This window comes from Macaca nemestrina, chromosome 14 (genome assembly GCF_043159975.1).
Source record: "Macaca nemestrina isolate mMacNem1 chromosome 14, mMacNem.hap1, whole genome shotgun sequence".
NCBI classification, from domain to species: Eukaryota; Metazoa; Chordata; class Mammalia; order Primates; family Cercopithecidae; genus Macaca; species Macaca nemestrina.
Genome location: NC_092138.1, coordinates 50,677,514 through 50,701,572, shown reverse-complemented (window position 1 = coordinate 50,701,572; position 24,059 = coordinate 50,677,514). Strand labels below are relative to the sequence as shown.

Sequence of the window (24,059 nt, the reverse complement as noted above, 5' to 3'; positions counted from 1 at the left end):
GATTTACCTTTTATGAACAAGTTAGCAGAAGAGGATAGATGCTGCAAAACATAACTATCCAAGAGCTCTTCAGAGCTCTCCTGCGTTGAGTGAATCATAGTGAAGATAATATGGAGGTTAAAAGGACAGATGTGCAAAAAAACACAATTCAAAAATTCTCATTTCTATGACTTCTTATGTGACAAAGGAGGCAATAAACAGCCCACAAAATTCTGATCAACATCTCTAGCATTTCTGGTGACTATTAACATTTAGTTGTCATTTCAAGCATCTTGACAACATTCACCTAACTCACTGAAAGATTAGGTAGAAAACATGAATCATCTTTAGTTTGACAAAGAAGAGGAAAGAGAACACAAAACCAAAACAACAAAACCCCACTCATTAAAAATAAAACTTGGTTATTAAAGTCACTCATGACCATGGATGTCAAAAGCATTCATTAACTCACATGGTAACTGGAATTATTGTAATTCCTTGAATCAAACAAGGCTGTCACATCTTCAAATCTTTTGTTGGTGGTCATATGCAGGTTTGAATAATGTTTGAAAGTTTCAACTTTAATTAAATAATGAGGTCTTGAATTTGCATTGAGTAATAGCTAAAGGCAAGGTCATCATGAATAAAAGCAAAGCCCTATCTTTGGACTGTGTGGTTTCTCAATGTGTGTTGCAGTGTGTTGGTGTGGAGGAGAAAGTGAGAAAGGCTGGAACTCAAACTCTGAGCTAGACCCCTTTATTACTGGGGAAAATACTGTATAACTGGTAGTTTGACAAAAATAACACCAAAGTGAAGGGATCATAGAAAGGGGCATTGACTTTTTAGGTTGTAGATCTATGCAGCATGTTGCCTCTGTTAAAATATTCCATGGCTCTCTGAAAGACATGAAACATTTCCTCTCTATAAAATTTCCATCTTTCTTATCAGTAAGATTCTAAGTTTAAAATTAAATTTTCATAGGGTAATTAACTAATATCATTCATGCAATAATCCCTTGGCTTCTTTCCCTTCCCTACATGTAATATATATCCATGGCTTTTGCCACACAGCACCATTTCTCTGTTTACTGGTAGTAGCATCCTTTACAGAGTTCCGTCTTCCCCCCTATTTGAAGGCTAAATGCTCAATCAAGCTAGCTGTCCTACACTATCCAAGGGGTAGGCCTAGGACCCAAGGGACTCTGAATTTTAAGTAAGTGATACAAGGACAATAAATGACTGAAGTTGTTCTCGCCCACTGGACGTGGTCTGCTTAGATGTTTCGTTAGTACCTGTTGCCTGGACTCCCCAACTTGCCTTGGTTCTTGTTTTTCCCAAAACTCAGTTTTTAAGCTTTACCTTCAATTCCATGGGCTTCTAGATTCCATATACTTCCTGTTCCTTTTTTGTTTAAATGAGTCATCAGAGTTGGTTGTTTTTAGTGTACCACCAAAAAAACCCACAACAAAAATAGAATACAGATAGCCCATAAGATACTCCTTGAGGACAGAGACAGACTGAATAGTTTTGAATGGTTATTATTAATGAGAGCTTAGTATCTACGAGCTGTTGTGCTTCACATATATTAATTCATTAATCCTTCCAATAATCCTATCTGGTGAGTATTGTTATCCCTCCACTTTACAGATGGGGAAATAGCTTCTGAAAGAGGAAATTGCTACAAATAGGCCACAGAGGTAGTAAGTGGAGGTAATAGGATCTAAATACAGGACTTTCCTATTCCAAAGCCTATATTTTTTAACAACTCATTTATGTCGTCTCTGTATGATGATGGCTACCAGATAATGAGACTTAAAACAAGAATAAATTCATGCCTTTTTATTTAGACAGATATGAATTATCCAAGAAAGTACACTGGAAATGAACAGTGGCCAGCTCACCACATGTTTAATTAAGAAATAACTGCCTTGCAAAAATGAATAGGCACTTTGTCATTGACATCTACAATTAAAATGCAAAGTACATTTTTTTTCAGTCAATAAACACTGCTTATTTATCATTTTGACAGCATTGTTCACTTTCAGTAAGCCTAGTTAACCTTGTAAGATTGGTTACCACTGATGTAAATACAAAAAGATAACCCCTATGGCATAACATTGGCACCTTCAAATAGATATGACCACTTAACTGTGATGGAGAAAGGAAAACAGAAAAGCAGCAAAGTTAGGAAGACACTAAGGCTCACAGTAAAAAGGCCCATCAAGTACTATAACTTGGTGCCATAATCGCAGAATCTAACCTTGTAAGCCCAGGGCCAGGCTACTTAAAGCCAGGCTTAAAAAGACATAACCAAGCCCAATTGTTTAAATTACCCCAACTAACCTCCAGGAGCCCGTCAGAGTCTGAGGAGAGGCTGGCTTCATGTCTAGACACGACGACAGCAAGGCTGCTTAGAGCTAACAGCGCATTGCCTTTCACTACCGGACTCTCCCTGTTCAAAAGGAAAAAAAATTCAACAGAGAACTTTGGTATTAACCAGGAGAAGAGAAAGAGCTAATATAGGGGGGTAGATGAAGTCAAAAAGCAACTTGTATTCCTTCACAGAGTCTTGTAAATGCAGGTCTGCTTGTTCCCTGAGGCCAACAGTTTCTTTCCTTCCTTCTGAGTCTAGAGCTGATTCTGAACTCTTATCAATGTAGTATGGGTCATTATGCCTTTTTATAACTTAAAAATCCAAGCTTAGTAAGTTGTTTCTTCCTAAATTTTTATTTCATCATTTAACATTACATTTCCTAGGCTCTCTTCTGTGTCATTTTTGGCCTATTTAAAATTATTGATCTGTTCTAAAAACATAACTAAGACAGTTATGTCAGTAAGCCCAGCCGAATAGAATGCTCTTTGGCTTTTCTGAAGCACTGGTACGTTGAACTGGCTTCTAGCAAACCACTTCAGACTGCACACCTTAAAATTTGACACATGGCAGCTTTTCTCACTCATTATTATCCTCTCCTTCTTTCTCTTAATATGGCAAAGCTATCAACCTGAAAGTCAGTTTGAAATATAATTTGGAGACCCCACATAAAATACAAAGGAAAAAGCACTGTTTTTAGACTATTTGGTCTGAAACTTGCCTTTTTATATCATCTAAATGGTAACCTTCTAATATTAGCAATAAACTCTTATGTTTGACTTCGGAATTTAACACAAAAACCTGAACCTTTTTAATATACTTACCACTTGAAAATGTACATTTAATATTATTCCATAATTCCAAGCTGATCCTATAAAGTCCCCTATGGGACATCAATGAGATGCTCTAGGTTTGCCAATTCTGTTATAACAGAACTCCAGCAATAAGAGCACCCATACCATCAGATTGTTCAGTTCTCAGTCCTATGATGTGGTTTCCCATGAATACAGACAATGTTCCCCAAAATTTGGACTTGAAACTTGAATCTGAATTCAGTGCATGATCCAAGAACCACTTCCTGCTTACCTCAGGGCAGGACTACAACAGACGTGAGGGATAAGGAAGATTTTCAACTCTGCTCCCTTAATGAGCCTAGTACCTCCAGTCCCAAGCCATAGTCTCAATTGAACACTGAGTCAGTGGGTATTAAATTGTTGGCGCACACATGTTTTCTTGCATTTCTGCTTCCATTTGGTAAGAATGGGACTCAGGACTTGCCATTAACAAATCCTTCCATCTACCTATTCGCCCATCCCTCCTTCCCCCTCTCAGTCCCACTTTAGAGTGGTTTAGCTCTGTGAAGGCTTGAAGTCTTGATCATTTTGTTCACCCCCCTCCACCTCAATTTATTCCTCCATGAGGCCCGTCAAAAGTTAATAAGACATCAACATTTATAATGGGGAGGGTTGGAGGAGAAAATGGGAAGGAAGCCTTAAGGTCTAAGCAGATGGCTCCAAGTTGGGTTTTGCTAGAGTTCTGCAAAGAGAATTACTGAGCACTCATATAGCTAATAAGAAAACACAAGGAAACAAGGTGGGATTTGGTCACTCCTAGGTGCCCTAGCCATAAAATCATTTAACAAAAACAAAATTAAATATTTTATTTCTAATAGTATCTCTTTCTTTTAACAGAATATCCTGAGACCTTTCCTACTGTAAAATGGTCATGAATCCCTAAAGCTGAGTTTTAAAAATAGTTTTAAATTCTGAGTGATCTGAGAATTAATTAGAATCCCAGTTTTATTATCCTGCAGAAAACATGAGGTCACTAGAATCTGGGTATCAAATGTCATAAAACAAATATATTAGATAAGATAACATAAAAAGTTATTTTTAACCCCAAAATTCTGAAAGAGAAATTAGTCTCAGTTTTAAAACAGTACCAAAAACTATTTTATTTCAAATCCTTCACTAGTCTTGACATACCTGAGTATGTATTGTTCTTAAGTAATGGAGAAAAATTTATTTAAAACCACTGGTAATAAGATCTTTGGTTGCAGAATGAATGAATATTTGGACAATAATCTTTGAATTAAAAACCTAGTCCACTCTACACAGTGCAGCCCTAGGCCAAGTTACACATTTCACAAAGGTACCATGACTAACTTTTCGCATTCCCTTCATGCCTGCCACAATGACTTATGGATAGAAGGTACTCAATACATACTTAGTGAAATGAATTCAAGGAGGAGCTGGAGAGGTGGGAATCTATAACTGGTTCAGTAAAAACTCATCACCTTGTTGCTCAATAACTATCCCCTAACAGTCAAATGGCAGCAACTAATTTGCATAATAACATGTCAGCATCCATACAGTATTTATTTAGGCAACACCACTGACATTTTAATTAAATTGTCCTTTAAAACAAAATGATGTTATTAATCTAATTAAAAAGCACAAGGAAGGATGAGTTACACTGATGCTTTCTTACGGACAAAGTATTACATTACATATTAGTAAAGTGACTCAATACTTTAGGGATTTTTATCTTCAGGTTTAAATCTGTTTAATAAATAATAATGGAAATAAATGTACATCAATCATCAGGTTTTATATGTGTTCTGATTCTCCCTTACCCCATCCCTGAAGCTTTAAAAAGGTTATTAAATGAACAAACCAGAATCTTCCCATGATTGGTATTTTACTTTTTGCATTTAACTTCTAGCTCTGAACAAAACAAGCCCTATCCTGACCCAAATCAGCCTGTGGCAGCCGTAGCTAAGGATAGGGAAGCTAAGCTGGCAGTGGGCAGTAGTGAAGACCTCACAGGGTTGGAGGAAGCCAGTGGGAAGAAGACGACAGGGTGACAGAATGATTTTTTTCCCCTGCTCTATCACCAGTCTCTCAGCCTCCAGACCTAAAATATCTCTTATTCACTTGCTGCCATTCCTAGTATTGTCAAGATTGCTTTATTAAAATAAGGTCTCTAAAATACTTTGTAAGTTTTGATGAGAAGGTAATGCCACGAGAATATGAATTATTTTCACTCATGTGAACACACTTTCTTTAGGTACTAGTCACGAAGTGATGCTTTATGAATCTGAAGATCACAATCACCCCGGAACACAATTTTAGAATGGAAAATTGCAATAGCTACTAGACAGGGGAAATTATAATGTGCTTTAGGAGAAAGTTGGTAGTTTCTTCTGCATTCAAGCTTTTTGCTGCAAAGGTCAGAGCACTGCTTTTAATAGGATCTACGTAGACTACCTAAGAGAACAAACTATGACAGGTAAAGGTCAAAGACAGCCTGCATTCTCATCCCAGCATCCCCTCCCCCTCTGATACGCAACTGTGCCCTCTCCCACTGTGTCTGCAATTCACCAAACTGGAAAAAAAAGACATAAATGAGTCTCTATCTAAGCTCTCTGTACTTTAGTTTTCATTTTATCAACAGGTATCTCCCAGTGCCTTCCATAGGACTGAGTCGGGGAGGATTATCACTTCTATTTCTCTTTATCCAAAAGACATGAGACTGAATAGTGATAATCTGCTGAGATCAGACTTCACAGTTAAGTGTCTGTTTAAGAAATTACTAATAGAAAGCTAACCCTAAGGTAGATCATTTTTTGTTTTGTTTCTAAGGCAAAATCTATTTAGCTACAGAAGGTTTTGTGACATGAAAAGGATAAACTATACTACAATTAAAAATTTCTAGATGATATGGACTTTCAATACACATGAAATTCTCTAGGTCAAAGGTATATCTATGTTAGCTGAAGGCGAAAAAGAAAGGAGTCAAACAGAAATGGCAGCAGTTAAAGGAGATGGTGGAAGGGAGGAGTGTAACTGGCATGTAACTTACTGCCAGGAACAATTAGTCAACTTATTAGTTAACAAAGGAACCTGAAGAGATTGTTCAAGCAAGTTCCGGGTATTCTTTAGTGAGAGCTGGCTTAAGGTAAATAAAAACCATCAAGGCAGTGACAATCAAGTAATTTTTGTTAAAACACCATAAGCACATGACTAAAACTGCTTTTTTAATGGGACTTGGCATTAGTTTTTAGCATTTAAAAATTCAATTTTTAGATATGTTGAACCCAGTAACACCAATGGAACAAAAGGAAGTACTACCAACATAACTCATATTAGCAAGGATTTTTTTTTTTTTAATCCCCTTGAACTAAATTACAATCCTTTAAGTCTGCACCAAAGCACATGTCATCTGTTAGGTATATAGCAGGGGCTCAACTTCAGTGACTCCTGATGTAAAAGTTATATGTTAGTACCAATCCCTCTGTATTTTCACAAAAAGACATGTAGTAAGAATTCACCTACTATAAGAAAGGGTAACGATTAATTTTTTTGAAAAATAATTGAAGAGTACTTTAAAATCCTTAAAGTTATGACATGCCCTAAAAGGAGAAAATGTATGTACCATGTACCTGCCAGGAAAAAGTATTTATAAAAAATGTTTGATAAAAGACTAAATGGATCTTACTTTGCAGCTGCCTTGGTGATCTCATCAGTCAGCATGTCTCTAACCCTGCAATAAAGACGGAAAATAAATAAGAGTTTATGGTAGAACAAGAAATCATTCCTTTCTCTTTTTCATCAATTAATAAGAACATCCAGCAATGGCTCCAGATCTTAAAACTGTACTAGAATTTTAGTGTAAGGTGAAAGAACTGTAATAAGGGCTCTGCTTCAAAGACAGCTTCATTTTCCTGTTCATGAGGTCACTGAGTGGAGGCAAGGAGGAGGTGAATGTGTGACTGAGAGGGGATATACGACAGCACTGTAACAGTATTATCTCAGATGGAGTGGTGCGTATACAAGTGTCCGTTATATTAGTCTCTACAATGAACCGAATGTTTGCATACCCCACCAAATTCACATGTTGAAATCCTAATCCCCAATGTGGTGGCATTTTGAAGCCCAAATGGACTAAGACAGTCTCTCTTTTTCACCTGAGAGCTCACCAAAACATCAATTTACAATTTCCAAATTGTACATATGAAATAGTTGCTATGTGTTTATAGAAAATGCAATTTCAAACTCTTGTTATATAGTCACGGGAAAACCAAAAGAAAATAATTATACTTGTGGGTTAGAAAGAAGGTATGTACAATTCAAATATTTACAGAACCAAATTTTTTAATTCAATATAGAATTTTCAAGATAAAGTAAAAAATAACCACTTGCTGTCAAATTTACTTTTTTAAAAGGATTGTTTTCAATATAAACATTGAATTTTATAAATTTAAAGGTTTCATAAACATTATTAAAGTTATTGCATTTAAATACAAATTATATTGACATTCATAAATATTTACATTTGATATATAATAAAATCTTAGCTATTCAGCACTCTGAGAATGAGTCACCCTTAAGAGGCAAGTTATTCAGACAGGTGCAATACCTCCTATAGATCTCAATCTTTTATTTTTCAAAAGCATTTGACTGTAAATTTCTCTAAAATGTACTGTCTAGTTTCTGTGTTCCTAAATGGAATATAGTCCATTCAACGTAATATTTCATTGGTCAATGTGGGATATTTACAAATGATGACCTATGTATACTTACATTTAAGGTCAAACTTTCCACTTGTGCACTAAAGCTACTTCTCTACTCCCTCCTCTCTGCTGCATCACACATTTTTCCATCTCTACTTGTATTATTCCCCTTAGTATGTGAACCTACTGTAGTATCCACCCTCTAAAAGAAGAAAGAAGAACAAGCCCACCAGCTATTGCCCCATTTCTTAGTCTGTTATACATCAAAACTCCTGTAAAAGATTATCTATACTTGATGACCCTAGTTATCTCCTTCCACTCTCTCTAGATCCTGGCTTTTGTCTCAATAACTCTTACCAAAACAGCTCCCGTCATGATCACCAATTATTTTCAAGAGACTGAATCTAATGCTCAATTCTCGGTCCCTATCTTCTGCAGCCTAACAGCAGCATTTGACACAGTTGGTTATTCCTTTCTTAGAACACCTTCTTTCCTTCGCTTTTAAGATTTTACCCTCTTTTGTTTCTTTTTCTACATCACTGATAACTAATTTTCCATCTGCTTTATTGGTTCCCTCTTCATCTTCCCCACCTTTAAATATAGAACCAGGGCTCAATCTTTTGAAACCTTCTCTTTCTGTATTCACTCCCTAAGTGACCTTACCCAGCATCATGATTTTAAATGCCATCAATATGCTGATGTTCACTAAATTCATCTCTCTAGCCCTGAGCTCTCCCTGGAACTACAGACTAGTCAACAACCTGCTTGCTATCTCTAACTGGAGGCTGATGAGGCATCTCAGGCCTAAGTCCAAAATCTGATTCCTACTCTACGCAGACCTGCTTTTCTCTAGTCTTCCTTGTCTTAAATGGAAATGCCATACTTTTGTTTAGAGTTAAAATCTTGGGATATCTTTGATTGATCCCTTTCTTTCACATTCTTTATTTCAAGTATTAGCATTTATATCATATGGTATCTGCTTAAAATGATTCAAAATCAATGTACGTTTCCACAATAACATCCTAGTCTAAAACACTATTATCTCTTGCCTAAATTATTGCAACAGACTCCTAACCATGCCCCGCAGGGTGTATTTTCAACATAACAGCTAGAGTGGTCCTTTTAAATCATGAGTCAAATTCTATGATTAAGATCTGCCAATGTTTCTCCATCTCACTCACAAAGTCCTCTTTGTGCTGACAAAGACTCTCCACCCTGCAATCTCCCGAACTTCCCTACTCTTATGTCCACTATTTCCATCCTTGCTCTCTCTATGCCACACAGGCTTTGCCAGGTACACTCCCAGGGCCTGTGATGAATTCACTGTTTCCTCTTCCTAGAATGCTCTTCTGCATATCAGCTTGGCTCACTCCACCACTTCTTTCAGGTCTCATTCAAATGTCACATTATTAAAAAGACTCTGTTCACCCTACAGAAAATGGTAGCGCCACCCCCCAACCTCACTCAAGCCTCATTCACTCTCTATTCCCTTTATCATACTTTATTTTTCTTCCACGAATCAACTTCTATCATATTCCATTTGTTTATTTGCTTATTATAGGTTTCCATCTACTCAAGTATAAGCTTTGGAAGGACAAAGAAGGGGCTTTATTCACTACTGTTCCTCTGTGCTTAGAACAGTGCCTGGCACATGACAGACCCTCAATAAATACTTTTTGAAATAATAAATCAAGTGACGACTTTACTTAGATTTGGGATTGTGTTCCAATTAAGTGAGGATGATGAAGAGCTCACTTCAAGGTAGCTTATTAGTCACTGCAGGTTTAACTAAATGTTTTTTTCTTTCTTTCTTTCTTTTTTTTTTTTTTTTAAATAAAGACAAGGTTTTGCCATGTTGCCCAAGCTGGCCTTGAACTCCTGGGTTCAAATGATCCACCTGCCTTAGCCTTCCAAAATGCTGGGACTACAGGTGTAAACCACCACACCCAGCCTATATCATTCTTAAGAAACTTCTAGGGACCTGTCTCCTTTATACCCATATATACACAGCCCATGAGTTTTCACCAGCAATAGGTATCGATAGGTCTTTCTACATATTTTAAAGAACTTAGCAAATATACTACTTCACCAATTATCACTTTCAGATGATTAAATGAAAAATAGATGCAAAAGGTATGAGCAAATAGGATGCAAAACCCTCTAATCCTAAATCCAATATCATAATGTTTAAACTTCATTGCCTTTTTTTTTTTTTTACAAATCTAGAAAATACGGCTTAGAATACAATTAATCAAAAACACACACACAGTTTCTGCTTTTCTACATCAGCCAATTGTCAATAAATGAAAACCTATAATTAAATAACCATTGGACAGATTTTCAGATTAAAGCAACCTGTGGTTGTAGGCAAAGCTATTTAGGCACTTTACTTACATTTAGGCTGGTGAAACACAAATCTGATAGAGTATTCTTCTCAACCCATGTAACAATTTAAGTTGCTTTTATGAGCCAGTACTAATATATTTCTAGATAATATAGTGGGAATTCCCTAGGAAATGTCTGCCAAAGAAATTAAAGCCATGACGTGGTAAAGTTGCTCCTAATAATTATGTCTTGGGGAAAATGGGAGCAGAAGAGGGGAGAAGTAATCCTTGACTACATGTGAGGTAGGAAAGCAATGAACAGAGTGGGAAAAACAGAATTTTTCATTCAAAAGCATATAAAATATCAGTTACAGGTGGAAAAGGGAAAAAGCAAACTGTTTCCACATTGTTTTAGAATGTGTGTGTGTGCGCGCGTGTGTGTGTGTGTGTGCGTGTGTGTGTGTATGTATAATTTATAAATAAAGCTCTCCATCTTCTATCTAGGGAATACATCTATCAGCTCTTCTGTCATTTCCCCTTCAGGCTTATATAGAAGTTAAACCTACTAATCTTAAAGCCTTCAAAGTAGTTACCTTTCCCCTCATAGCTCACTTCCCATGACAAATAATGGGCAGCCGAACACGAACCCTTACCAGAGCCAGGCTGTGCTCTTTTTGTACTGCACCTCCTCAGGTTCTTCTTTTCCATGTTTTAACTGCAACTCCAGCTCTCCTAGTCTTCCCTGCAAAAATCACAGCATAAATCAGCATGCAAACTCGATGGCTGAAGTGATTTTAAAATTTCTTTGGAAAACACAGATATATCATTTCCCATTTGGCCTTAAGTGTTCAGGATAGGATATTAGATTATGAAAAAGAATGTGTGAGGAGAAATCATCACATCAATGCTCAGGTATTTCTACATTCACCAAAGAGGTAAAATCCTAGAGAAGTTGTATGTTTGGCAAATTTAGTGCAGAGAATTTCATTTTGGGATACTTACTGAATCAAATTTGAATTTCAGAGGCCCCATTTAAAAAATCTCCTACATGCTAGTGGTCTGCCTTTGTTAGCAACTGATAATTTTAGCTAACACCAAAATATACCAAGATTGAGGGACATACACCAGTATTACAACAGAAACATAGAAAACAAGCTAGATAAAGCACGTAACACTTAAGATTCAGGTAAGGTACAACATAATTTATTCTCCAACAGCTCCACATCACAATTCTATTTCTTGAGTGAACTTATAAAAATAGATACCATAATTCCCAAATTCTACCATGTGAAAAAAATATTGCTAACATTGTTCAAGTCCAAGGCCTTTAAATATGTATTATCTTTTCCATTTTTTTACTCAGAATTATTTTAATCAGATGCTTCCCCTTCTACTCCATCACCAATCACGTTATCTAAATGTGATTAAAATATTGATTTGTTGATGGGCCCTAACTTGGACAAGAATTCAGCAGTGTAATGCCCAACCATTAGCAGAAGTAGATGTGCCAGTTTACATCTCACAAGCAGTAAACAAGAGTTCTGGTTACTTCATATTCTCACCAGCAATCAGAACTGTCAGGCTTTTAATTTTTACCATTTTGGTGGATATGAAACGGTCTTCACTATGGTTTTAATGTTATTTCATTATTTACTAGTGAGATTGGGCATCTTTTCACATCTTACTTAACTATGAGGATTTTTCTATTCTGTCCATTTTTCTATTAGCTGTCTTTTTCTTATTGATTTTAGAGTTCTAAGATATAGTCTATAGAAGAAAAGTATATATCTCTCCATACTTAGAAAAGTGATACACATTGAAGAGTTAAGGACATAGGCTCAGAATGCCTTGGCCTAATGCCATTTACACTTACTGGCTGTGTAAACTCAGACAAGTTACTTCACTTCTCTAAGCTTCAGTTCCCTCATTTGTAAAACGTGGCCAACAAATATCTCATGGTATTAAAGCATGACATTAAATAATATAAAAAAGTGCCTATTTAGCATAGTGCTTGATAACAAATAATAGCTACCGTTATTAGATTTGTTGTCAATAACCAAAGATCTCTACCCCCCTCTTATTTTCTTACAAAACCATCTTTCATGAATTTATCTAAATATTTCCTGAAATAATCCATATTTTTACCTGTATAATCTCATGGAGTAAGAGGTTCCCAAAAATCTAATATCCAGACTATAAAGTTATATGTCCTAGTACTTCTCACAGTTACTCACCCTGTGAGGTCAAAGACTATTTATCAATCTACGGAGTTTGCGTATTTAGCACAACTCCCAACTCACCATACCCTGGGGCTTGCCAGTTCAGGCACTCTGAGATGTAACGGACACTCTATTCACATCCTTCATAGTTTGTTTGCTTCAATCATATCCCATACTTTCAAAGATAGAATTCTGGCCCTTTCATTCTCCTGTTTGTTTCTTAGAAACTAGCAAGATATTAATATTGGTCTCCCAGGAGTCCAGGCAAAACAAAGTATAAAACAATTTTTATTGCCTGTCTCAGTTATGCTTCTTAAATTATGCCTCCTTACCCCTAAAACATTTCCTATAATGCTTTTCCAAAAAAGGCAAGGAACAAGAAATTAAAAGGTTAAAATTTGTTTAAAAATAAACAAAACACAAGAAAACTAGAATACATGCACCTTCTTAAGAAGGCCTACCATTTTAATCTTCCCTGAAGTCACAAACCAGCACAACCATTCTATTGTGACTAAGTCGTTTTCATGTTTTTTCTTTCTCTGAGTCTGTTCTTTTCCATCTCCTTTTCTGGAATGTCTCCCTCATTAATCCCTGCCAGCCAATCTATGTTGGGCTATTTACTCAGATTCATGTTGCCTTCCAATTCTTGACGTACTGGTAATAGAGAGATCCAGCAGCATTCATCTCAGTCATCTCTGCTTTTCTGACTAACATTTTTGAGAAAAACTTATTGGGAGCAAAATGGCTACAGTGATCACCTGAATTGAGGATTTTTGGATTGCCTGTAGATTCCAATGATTAATCTAGCTATCCCCTCTGATTTTTAATCTTTAGCCTATACCATAAGAACTTGTTGATTATAGTAAGTAATTTCACCTAGCTTCCTATACATTTAAAACAAAACAAACACACACACACAAAAAAGGAAAAAAAGTATAAGCTGTCATAGAGTAACTTATTAGAAGCTGCAGTTCCTGATCTGGGCTCTGATTTCAGATTATTTGGCAACTAGACAGCCAATTCAGGAAAAAACGCCTACAGTTAATTTGCTTTCATACCTCTCTCCTGTTTGAGATCATATTTACAATTCCAAAGAGCCCTTTTCACAAACGCTGGAGACCTTAACCTCCACAGCATCCCAGAAGGGTAACAAGATAAAGACTGTAGAGGGCTCCTAACCAAAATGTCCTCTGTACTGTCAGTCAGCTTCTATCTGCATTTTTCATCTTAATGGGAAGAAATCTAAATACCTCTCCATGTCAACCACTTTGATATGCTTATAGTTAAAAACCCCAGGTTCCTACGGAAAAATTAGGTAAGGCTTGAAGCAGACATCTAAGCAGAAGCTACAAGTAGTGTTCAGATCTCAGACTTACATCCTAATTAGCCTCCAGGAAGTAATGGAGAATGTACCTTTTAGTGGGTTTCCTAGGCTTAACTGAATAAAACATCGCTCCTCGAAATGATCCTCCAGTTTAATGCTAAAAAATATGTCTAGCACCAGATGGAAGTAACTGTAATTCCTGTACAGAAAAAGTGTCTTCTAGGACAGAAATTCTTGATATAGACAAGGAGTCTGGCAGTTGCTCCAATTATTCCAAGATACCATAAACTCTATTTAAGTGTGTGGACTCATTTAAAAAACTTGTTTAAGCGTAAATGCATCAGTGTACTTTCAAGTAATAGTGATAGCCTAAAACACACTGCTGTACTTTTAAATAATACTGCAAATCTCATTTTAATCCATCCTTTCACTTTCTCTTCTTTTGTCACCAACTCTCAATGGAACTGGACTTACTAGAAATCCAAAGTTAAGGGATTTTAAATGATAAATAAAGATACCAACCATCACCTTAATAGCAGAATAACTGACCTGCATTGCTAAAAATCATGAAAAATCGACAGGTTTTTCATAGATCAAATAGATCTGCCCTTTAAAACATTAAACAAACTTGCATTATTTATTATAACAATTAATGACAGTGTTAGGGAAGATACATGGCACAGTGGAAAAGGCTAAGGCTCTGGAGTCAGACAAATCCAGGTTAAGTTCCTGTATTTTCATTTAGTGCCTGTTGGGTTCCTGAACTGTTTGCTTTGCTTTCCTAGCTAACCCTGCTTCCCCGTCTATAATCCTATTATACATGGGGTTAATAACATCCACTTCAAAGGGGTTCTGTACAGATTAATTGAAATAATATATGTTAAGTATTAGACACACACTAGTTACTCAACAAACCATAGCCCTTATTAAAAAAAAATCACGGCTTTTTTTTTTTAATCAATTGCAAGTCATCTGCAGAATTATACTATAATCCTATTCAATTTAGCCTTTCTTACACTAAGAGCTAAATAGAATTCTCAGTTCATTCTGCAGGAGGAGGAGCTCTTCATCCCTTTCTCCAGGTGCCCATAGCATTTTGAACATCCTTTATTAATGTACCAAAGATATTGTACTGGAATTGCTATTGGGCATGTTAGCCTCCACCAATGGGCTGGGAGCTCATTGTGAGGAAGGAGTGCCCTCAGTGTCCCACACACCCAGCATGGGACCTCCCCAATAAAACATGTTCCATAGTTTGGTGAAGAAAAAACTCAACATTACTTGGGGAAAAATGAATGTGAGAAAAAGTGCATACTCTGACTTGCAATCTCATGCTTCCTGACTAAAAACTGTAATTGGCTGTTAAAGAAATATAGAGACATGAGTCATTCATTCATTCACTCATGCATTTATCCAAAACATGCTGGGTGCCCAGATGCTGCTGAAGATAAAAATTGAGTAAGGAAACAATAAGCAAAAGAAAATGATCATTCCAAAGGAACATCTTTAAAATGCAGATTACAGTACATTTAGAGGATCTTCTAAAACCATTTGCTCAAAGTTTGGCTGGTAGACTATGTGGATTTAAATCACCTGGCAGCTTGTAGAACACGGAGATTCCTGGTCCCCTATTCACTTCTAATGAATCAGAATCTCTGAAGATACATTAGTGTTTTACGAGTTCTAGGATCCATAAGATGGGTTGCAAAAAGGTTTTGCGATTAGAACACCATTGCCCAGACAGTCATTCATCTCAACCTATCCTATGCCCCCCTCACTCCCTCACCTCATTTTATAGGAGAGCTGTTATCTCTAACCACAATACCGCACTTCTAACCCTCCACGGAAATCTTATTCTGGGACATAAATTACTTAAGTAGCATCGGATTTTTCCTATTATCCTTAATAATCAATTTTAAGCTAGGAAAAACAATTAAGCTAGTTGTTTTCTTATATTGTTAACTGTATATTCCCCAACTGATTAAAAATTATTTCTAATTTTAAAAATTAACGAACTATAACTTATAATATTATTGGATCAAATAAACTCAAATTGAGAATATCTCATTCATTTAATGAGCACCTAGTATGTCTAGACACTTATGTCAGGGCCAGAGACAACAGACCTCCTGCCCTTAGGAGCATAGAGACAACTGGAGGTCCTCGCCAAATAACTAACATGATAAGGGCTTCAAAAAGGGAAGCTCAGATACTAAGCAAGTACACAAGAAGGGCATATAATCCAAGGCGAGAGAAGTAAGGCACACAGTGCCTGACCAGATATATTGATCTAGAGAACAAGTAGAAATTGGGTAGGTAAAGAACAAGTAGAAATTAGGTGGGTAAAGAGGGAATGGCAGGGTCAGAGACAGAAAGAATAGTGTGTGTAAAAGCTAAGAGGTTATGAAAGACATACTGAGTTTAGGAAAACAAAGAAATTTAACAAGACTGAAACATATAAATCTGGGGGAAGGTTTAAGAGATCAGGCTGGAGATGTAAGCAAGTCCAGCTTGAGGAAGTACTGGTATAATGGAAGACGAGGAGCTGTTTGCGATGCACTCAAGTCAGGTGCTGTGGGGCAGCCAAGCGAGGATGTCCAGAAGGCAGCAGGATGGAGGAGAGTAGCGCTCAGGAGGGAGTTCTGGATGGGAGACACGGATTTGGGGGGCATCGCTGTTTAATTTTAAGTGCAGCAATGCAAAATAAATAAATAAATATATATATATATATATATATGCCTCACATTCTTTTATGAGCAAAAACAACCATTACATTTTTGGTAGTGCTGTTTTTCCAACTGCTTTTATATTAAATACACATTTCCAGTAAAACGTGAGATAAGGAGACATTTCGCCAAAGCAAACCTATCCTGTGGTTTCATTACCTGTAAAATGGCATGATAAGCTCGACTCATGTATGCAAGCCAGGCCTGTGGAAGAAAAATCGCACGGTGCCACTCTGAAAGCTGGATATGAACCTGTGGGAAAAATGTACCACAGCATGTTAGACTACACAGTATTAAAACAGAATAAAATTATAACTGTATCATCAGTTCTTTCTTTTCTTTAAGTGGTTTAGATTCTGAAAACAAACCAAATCAGTCTAGGATCAGAACCACAAATAATATCTTTTGGATATTCCTAAGGAGAAGAGTTTAGAGTCTTGTGAAGACAAAATAGAGTAAGCATAGAATTTTGTAAATCGAAGCAAATAAAATCCTACAATAATAACAAGTTAAAATGTACATGTAATACAAATCTACCCTTGAAAATTAGGGGGAAACTCTAATTTCAAGGCCTCTTGCCAATGTCAGGAAACTAGGCATTGTCTAACAAATCCCCCTAGTAATTTTAAATAAAAATAAATATTGCTCATATCCTGGATTTCCAATATGACCATTCTGAAGTAATAAACTTATATTGCCAACAGAAATATAATGTTGTATAGAAACCACAGTGGTAAGAGCATGCAAATGAGTACTGCACACAGCAATTGTGCACACCACTAGATCAATGGCCTTTAATCAGTGTGGGTAAACAAGAGAAAAATTATATATGCCAACATGGAAACCCTGTTTCTCAATAGAAGCCCAGACAAAACATCTGGTTTTCATAGTCATTTCTGTTTCTACCTATTAGTACACGGCTCTCTTGCAACAAATCTTCCCAAGGTCTGCTTCTGTTAAAGAAAGATCAATCAAGAAAAACAGTCACAGTGCATCATATTTCAAGATTCCTGTAACACATCAAAAGTCAAACAACTAAAACTTTAGTCTGTGTCCTACAGACTAGAGAGAGAGAGAGAGAGAGAAAACAAATCTGTATGTAATTACACCAGAATCATGATAACTACTGTTTAAGGACATTTTATTGTATTATAAGGATTAATATTCTCCAGTGCCTTGTGACAGGGAAGATAAGAAGATAATAGTCTCTCTGAATACAGTTGGTTCCCACGGCCTCTAGTATGTTCTTTAATCCCAGTCTTAGCGAGGTCCTACTATATACAAGGTACTGTGGAAAGATGAGAAGATTATCTGTGTCTGCAGAGACTTTTCCACCAGTGAGAGACCCAGAAATGGACACAAATAGGAAGAATCCATGGGAATAAAGAAAACAAAGAGATTAATTCCGACTGCTATCTATTACTTCTCATGGCATTGCGGTTTTTAAAAAATTGATCTTATACAGTATGAAACAGATACTCAGCCATGAGATGAACTTAAAAGTAATTATAAAGACAGGACTTTTCCTGAATAAGTACTACAACGAGCAGGGTGAGGGGAGCCTTGTCAACAAGTCAACAAAAATCCTTGAAGGAATGAGTCCTCCAGCTCCTGCTGCTTCTCCTGTTATTCAGGTGGCAAACTACAACCTAGGTTCTATTTCCAGTTGGGGAGGCGTTGATCAGGTTTTGGCTCTGCTCTTTATCTCCAAAATGTGGGCAGTTTTCTTTAACTTTTTTCCTATCAGTTCTGTTCCCTTTTCATAAAATATAATAATTATCTTCAAGTCCTATTTTGACACCTGGATTTAACAGAAACAATACTCAATCACCACAACCAAAACGTTTCTCTCTTACTTTACAAGCTTAAAATATTTTTAAATTTTTGCCAAATAACCCACAGAATCATTGTACTACTGAGAATACCCTTAGCCTCAGCAAATTGGCAAAAGAGCAATTTGCGGGGAAGACAATGGTCTCACAATTGCTTTTTAAACTTGAGTTTTAAAAAGGAAAGGATTATGGAAAAAATGTAAATGAAAATGAGCATATCAAATGTTCAGCCTCTAAACATGAAAACATTCATGCCAGGAAACCTATTTAAAAGGAGGTTATAAACTCAAGGTTAAAGCTAATCCTCTTCCTGCTGCTTCAACCATAGCTGAAGGTGGGTACAGGAGCACAGCAGAATGCTTCAGCCTAGATGCCAGCCTGAACTCCCCATGTTTTATGGGATTATACCCTAGTTTTAGTGTTCTATGGAGTCAGCTGTGCACAAATCTCTTTAAAAATGCATTTTCTTGCTTTTGCTTTTTCTCTTAATGAAGAGAGACTTTAGAGAAACAGCTTGAAGAAAGTCATGCCCTTAAAGTGCCATTGTGTCACAAGCTAAAAGGACTCCCCTGACCATTTTTAACAAAAACATATTTTAGAATGCTATTTCAATTTAATATACTGTATAGTAATCCATATCACCTATATTTTAGGTTAAAGTAGGGTTCTCGATCACTGTATCACTCAGCTTTAATGAATGTGTGGAATTTTTTTTTTATATAAGTAACTACACATACTCTTGCAATGACAGCTATCTGATGGAGAATTGAGATGCACGGTCCTATGGCTTAGGGAAGAATAAAAGTCAAGTTTCAATGCGTAAGAGGCAGTGAGTTATAATGAAACATTACACATGTGCCCAAAGAAGAGACCACAATAGGAATATATACATGGGAGGGAAGAATGCTAATGAGGTGAGGGCAGGGATAGGAGCACGTTATAGAGTTAAATAGGGTGGTTAGAGTAGATCTTGTAGAGAAGGTAAAGTATGGGCAAAAACTTGGAGGAGGTGAGGATGTAAAGACCAAAGTAAGTGCTAATGGGAATAAAAAAGGGTTCAGCTGGTATGGAAAACACTTTAGTGGTTCCTCAGAAAGCTAAACATAGAAATACCATATGACTGAGCAATTCCACACCTAGGTATACACCCAAAACAACTGAAAACAGGTATTCAAACAAATCCATGTACATCAGTGTTCATAGCAGCACTTTCACAATAGCCAAAAGGTAGAAACAATCCAAATGTCCATCAATGGAAAACTAGAAGAATAAAATATGCAATATGTATATAATGAAATATTATTTGGTCATAAAAAGAATGAAGTACTGATACACGATGGCTGAACCTTGAAAACATTATGCCAAAGTGAAAGAAATCAGGCACAAATGGTTACGTGTTATATGATGTCACTTATATGAAATATCCAGAATAGGTAAAGCCATAGAGACAGAAGGTAGATTGGTAGCTGCCAGGGGGAGAGGGGAAGGGAGACAGGAAGAAAGGAGGAGGGAATAGAAAGTGGATGCTTCATGGGGACATGGTCTCATTTGGAAGAGATGAAATGTTTCGGAACTAACATTTCCAAATAGAGGTGATAGTTGTACAACATTGTATATGTACTAAATGCCAGTGAATTGCACACTTTAAAATGGTTTGTTTTATGTTATGTGAATGACACCTCAATTTAAAGATAATGGCAAGGCAAAGGTCCTGGGCAAGCACACAACTGACCTGTTTGAGAAAGAGAAAAGAGGCCAGTCTAAATACAATAGACAAAATGAGCAAAACACAGAGTAGAAAGAGAAAAAGTTCGTGAATTAATGGGGACCCAGAGAATTCAGGGCCTTCTAGGGCACTGTTCAGGACTTGCTTTTATTCTTACTGAAGAGAGGACCATTATAAGTTTTTGAGAAAAAGAATTACATGATCTAATTTATATTGTAAAAGGACAATGCTGACTGCTCTGTTGAAAATAGACTAAAGATAGCAAAGGTCAACACAAGAAAACCTACTCAGAGGCCACATCAACAATCCAGGAAAGAGATAAAGGCAGCTCAGAAAGAGCTTTATCAGTAACACAGAAGAATGATGATTTTCAAACATTTAACTATGTAATTCTTCTACCCTATCCCAAATTCAATATAAAGTAAAATGCCAATATATAAGACAAAAAGCTGAAGCAAAATTTGTCCCGATGAAGTGAGGATAGGCTAGGACCTGGAGTTCAGTCCTCTTAGTCATTTGAGGTTGTCAGGAGATGGAGGTGGTGAAAGGGGCTGACTACAAAGGAGCATGGGGAAATGTTTGAGGGTGGTAGAGCTACTCTCATCTTGACCATAGTGCTGGTTGGAGGAATGTGTGCACTTACCAAAAATCATAGAACTAGACAGTAAAATGGGAGAACTCTAGTGTATTCATATTATACCCAAATAAATATAGAATTTAAAATACCTAGTTTAAAAAAATCACAAGTTTTAGAACATGTACTTCTCAAACTTTCACCTCTCACCATCTATTAGACTTTGCACCCTTCTTTGTCATCATCATTCAAAATCCACCCTTCCTCTTATCTTTCCTGTTCCCGTCAAATATTATCTATCGATGTTCCAGTTACCCAGGTTTGAAATTTCTGATTTATCTTGGGAGTCTCCCTTGCCTTGAGACTCAATTGTTGAGTCCACTTCTGAAATACTTAATATATATGTCCCAACTTTTTCCTTTATTTGGTTTAGTCCTATCTGATTCCTGCCTAGATTAACATGATCTAGTAACTGATCTATTAACAGCTTAAAACCTTTCTTTGTCCTAACACATCCCCAATGGTGCTGCTCTTACTATTAATACATTAACTCAGAACTTTCCAAAACCTCTGATGGCTCATTAAAGAATAAAGTCCAAACTCTTTTGTATAATGTTCAAAGTCTTTTAGAATTACTTGAAGAAATAACTGCTGGCCAAGACCTTCAACCAATTTCTCCACCTGAAGTCTTGCTCCTCTCTTTTACAAAACCTATATTCTGGCTGCATTGAATTATGAACCAGTCCCCAAGCTTGTCTTACACTTTACAGGATCTTTGCACTCACTGCTTCCTCTGCCTTGAATGACCCATTTTCCTCTCATTTCTACTTACCAAAATAATTTTTCTCATCTCCATATTTCCAGTACATATGTGCCTCTCCCACAACACTCCACAGATTCTGTCTTTAGATCTTAATCTCATGCAATCCTAAGGAGCAGAGGTCATGTTCTATTCATGCTGGAATCCCTCCCATGGTACCCATAACAGTGTCTCGCACATAAGTGTTCAATTAAGTACCTGCTGAGTTTAACAGAATTAAATACATAGCATTCTCTTTAAGACAAATTCTTGTTATGTGAAAATCATACTATCACAAGCAAGTATTTGCAGAAAATTATGGTGTTCAAGTTTTAATCATTCTGGAAACACAACATTTAAAACTTATTTTAAACAGACACAGAGTTGTTGAGAAGCTAGTTTTTTGAGATTTTACAAAAGCAAGTCTAAAATGTTCTAGCCAGGAAAGGTTTAATTCCAGATGAAAACATATTGAATGACATGGTAAAATTTTAAAGCAGATATTATAATTTTTATATATTGAAATTCTGTAAACTTTTAAATCTGTATGATGTAAGCTTTAATTAAGTATACTTGAAATACTATCACAACAGGAAATGTTCTGCTTAGACACATAATTCGCAATTGTAGGGGAATGATGGGAGAGAAAATGAAAAGGTAATCATGTTTCCTCATACATGTTTTACTACAAGGGACTACATATCCATCTAATTAGTTAATTTACAGTTCAGAATACTTTGTCCAAAAATTTGGTATTGCATTCCGCCTCTTGAGTGATCTTAACGAATATGATTATTCCATCTACAAGAAAATACCCATTATAAGAGCCCTTCATTAAATACTATAAATCAGGTAACAAACTTCGATGGCGTTCTTTGATTGTCAAACCAGAATGGGATTGGAAGAGTAGCATGTAAAAACTGACAAGTAAACTAAGTATTTGCTATTAATTTTAAAACCCCAATCTTATAAAGGCATTTTTCATGCTTGCCATATGTAAACATTATTATCAAAATAAAAGTATTTAACTTCAACTGCTACACAGACACACAGATGAATACTGAACCACCACATTTAGCTTTATGACACACACACACACACACACACACACACACACACAGTTTCCACATTCCCAGAAGAAAAACCAGTTGCAACTGGTATTAGAGACCCCAAAAGCCACTCAGTATCCCATTATTTATATATAAGAAATAACGGGCTTCAGTATTCCATCGATAGTAATCTTGTTGGGACAAAATTACTGTTAGACCTGTTCCTCTGACAGATAGTGACGAGAAGAGAAGGGAGGACACTTTTTAAAGTAAAATGACAATCATCTCTTTCCAGGTGTTTTCTGGAAATTTAATATTCTCTCCCCAACGTTTCCTCCTTCCTTCCCTCTCTCCCTCCTTCTCTCCTACCTCTCCACTGTTTCCAATCAGGATAACATTAGCTTGAAAGCTGACAATTCAGTCACATCTCAAGTAACCATTTATTCTGTTATTTAATAGAAGGGGAGAAACCCAGTTACCATAACAACTCACATCCACATGGTAATTATGGAGTATCTAAAATATAGCAAACCATACTTTTCACAGTGTTTTCTAGGGCGAATGTGTAAGAAGCACAGATACCACTTCTCCCCACTATTATTCACAATGTTCATCTAATTGTTTCATATTGCACAGATGCTAACATTATTCCTTGTACTTCATACCAAATATGTTTTTTAAAATAAAGACGACACTGAAAGAAAAAGGCAAATACACTTCTTATATTTTAAATGATTGGTTACAGCATATGTACTTTTCTAGGGAAAAATTTAAAGGAGGCAGGAAAACAAAATTAATTTATTAGGTAAAAAGAATCAAATGATTATCACTTGAAAAAAAGAAGAAAGAATGTAGAACTAAAGCTTTTATTTACAATACAGCTGCCAATAGGTCTGAAAAAGTTTTCTCTGAAATAAAAATGAAGAGAGAACTCATTACCTAATGCTGAGGCAGAAATATGGTTGGGTAGCAGCAGCAGAAACAGGCAAATTTGCATGTGCACAAGAATGGAGAAAATAATGAAGCCAGACTGCCATTCTCATCCAGGGACAAATCAGCATCAGCCAATTTAGGTGAGAGTGTCATGTCAGAGTTAGAAACGCCAAGGATAACAAGACTGGCAGCAAATTTCAGGGAAGGAAACTGTCATTCACCTTCAGCTTCCTCTGCAACAGGAGCCAAGTTAACCTCAGGATGAGAAGTAGGTATACATCAGAACAAAAGAGGATAGCCACTTGAGCTTGGAGAAGCCCTAGCTGATCTGAAATGACCACTGCTTGTCCCCTGTAAAAAGGAGCAAAGAGAGAGGCCACTTCAGTTTTAGAGAAGCCTAAACAAGATTGTCATTCTGCAGAACTGCTCCTGGTGTGTCAGGCCAACCCCAAATCAAACTTGGATCTATGATTCTTCTAAAAGTAACATAGGAGAATTTCACTTTAAGAAAAGACAAAGAAAAAAATCCAAAAGTTTTTAAAAATAAGAGGATATAATACTTTCCAAGGAAATTTATCACAGATTACATTAAACAGCTAGCTCTCCATAGCATTGAAAATTACTTAGTTTAGCAACCATGTAGTTAAAGAAGTATCAACAATTAACACAAATCAAAATACACTTCAAAA

General features: G+C 36.4%; 1 protein-coding gene across 5 annotated transcripts in view; it reads right to left on the bottom strand.

Annotated features, from left to right (window-relative positions):
• The window catches only part of LOC105465882 (focadhesin), a 316,678-nt gene that overhangs the window by 73,993 nt on the left and 218,626 nt on the right, over positions 1 to 24,059 (bottom strand). For all 5 annotated transcript variants that reach the window (XM_071077854.1, XM_011714536.3, XM_071077856.1 and 2 more), the window contains exons 22-25: positions 16,617 to 16,709; positions 10,842 to 10,930; positions 6,850 to 6,894; positions 2,322 to 2,430 (exon numbers count right to left, since the gene is read on the bottom strand). In XM_071077854.1, the coding sequence (XP_070933955.1) occupies positions 2,322 to 2,430; positions 6,850 to 6,894; positions 10,842 to 10,930; positions 16,617 to 16,709 (336 nt within the window). The remainder of the gene's footprint in view (positions 1 to 2,321; positions 2,431 to 6,849; positions 6,895 to 10,841; positions 10,931 to 16,616; positions 16,710 to 24,059) is intronic.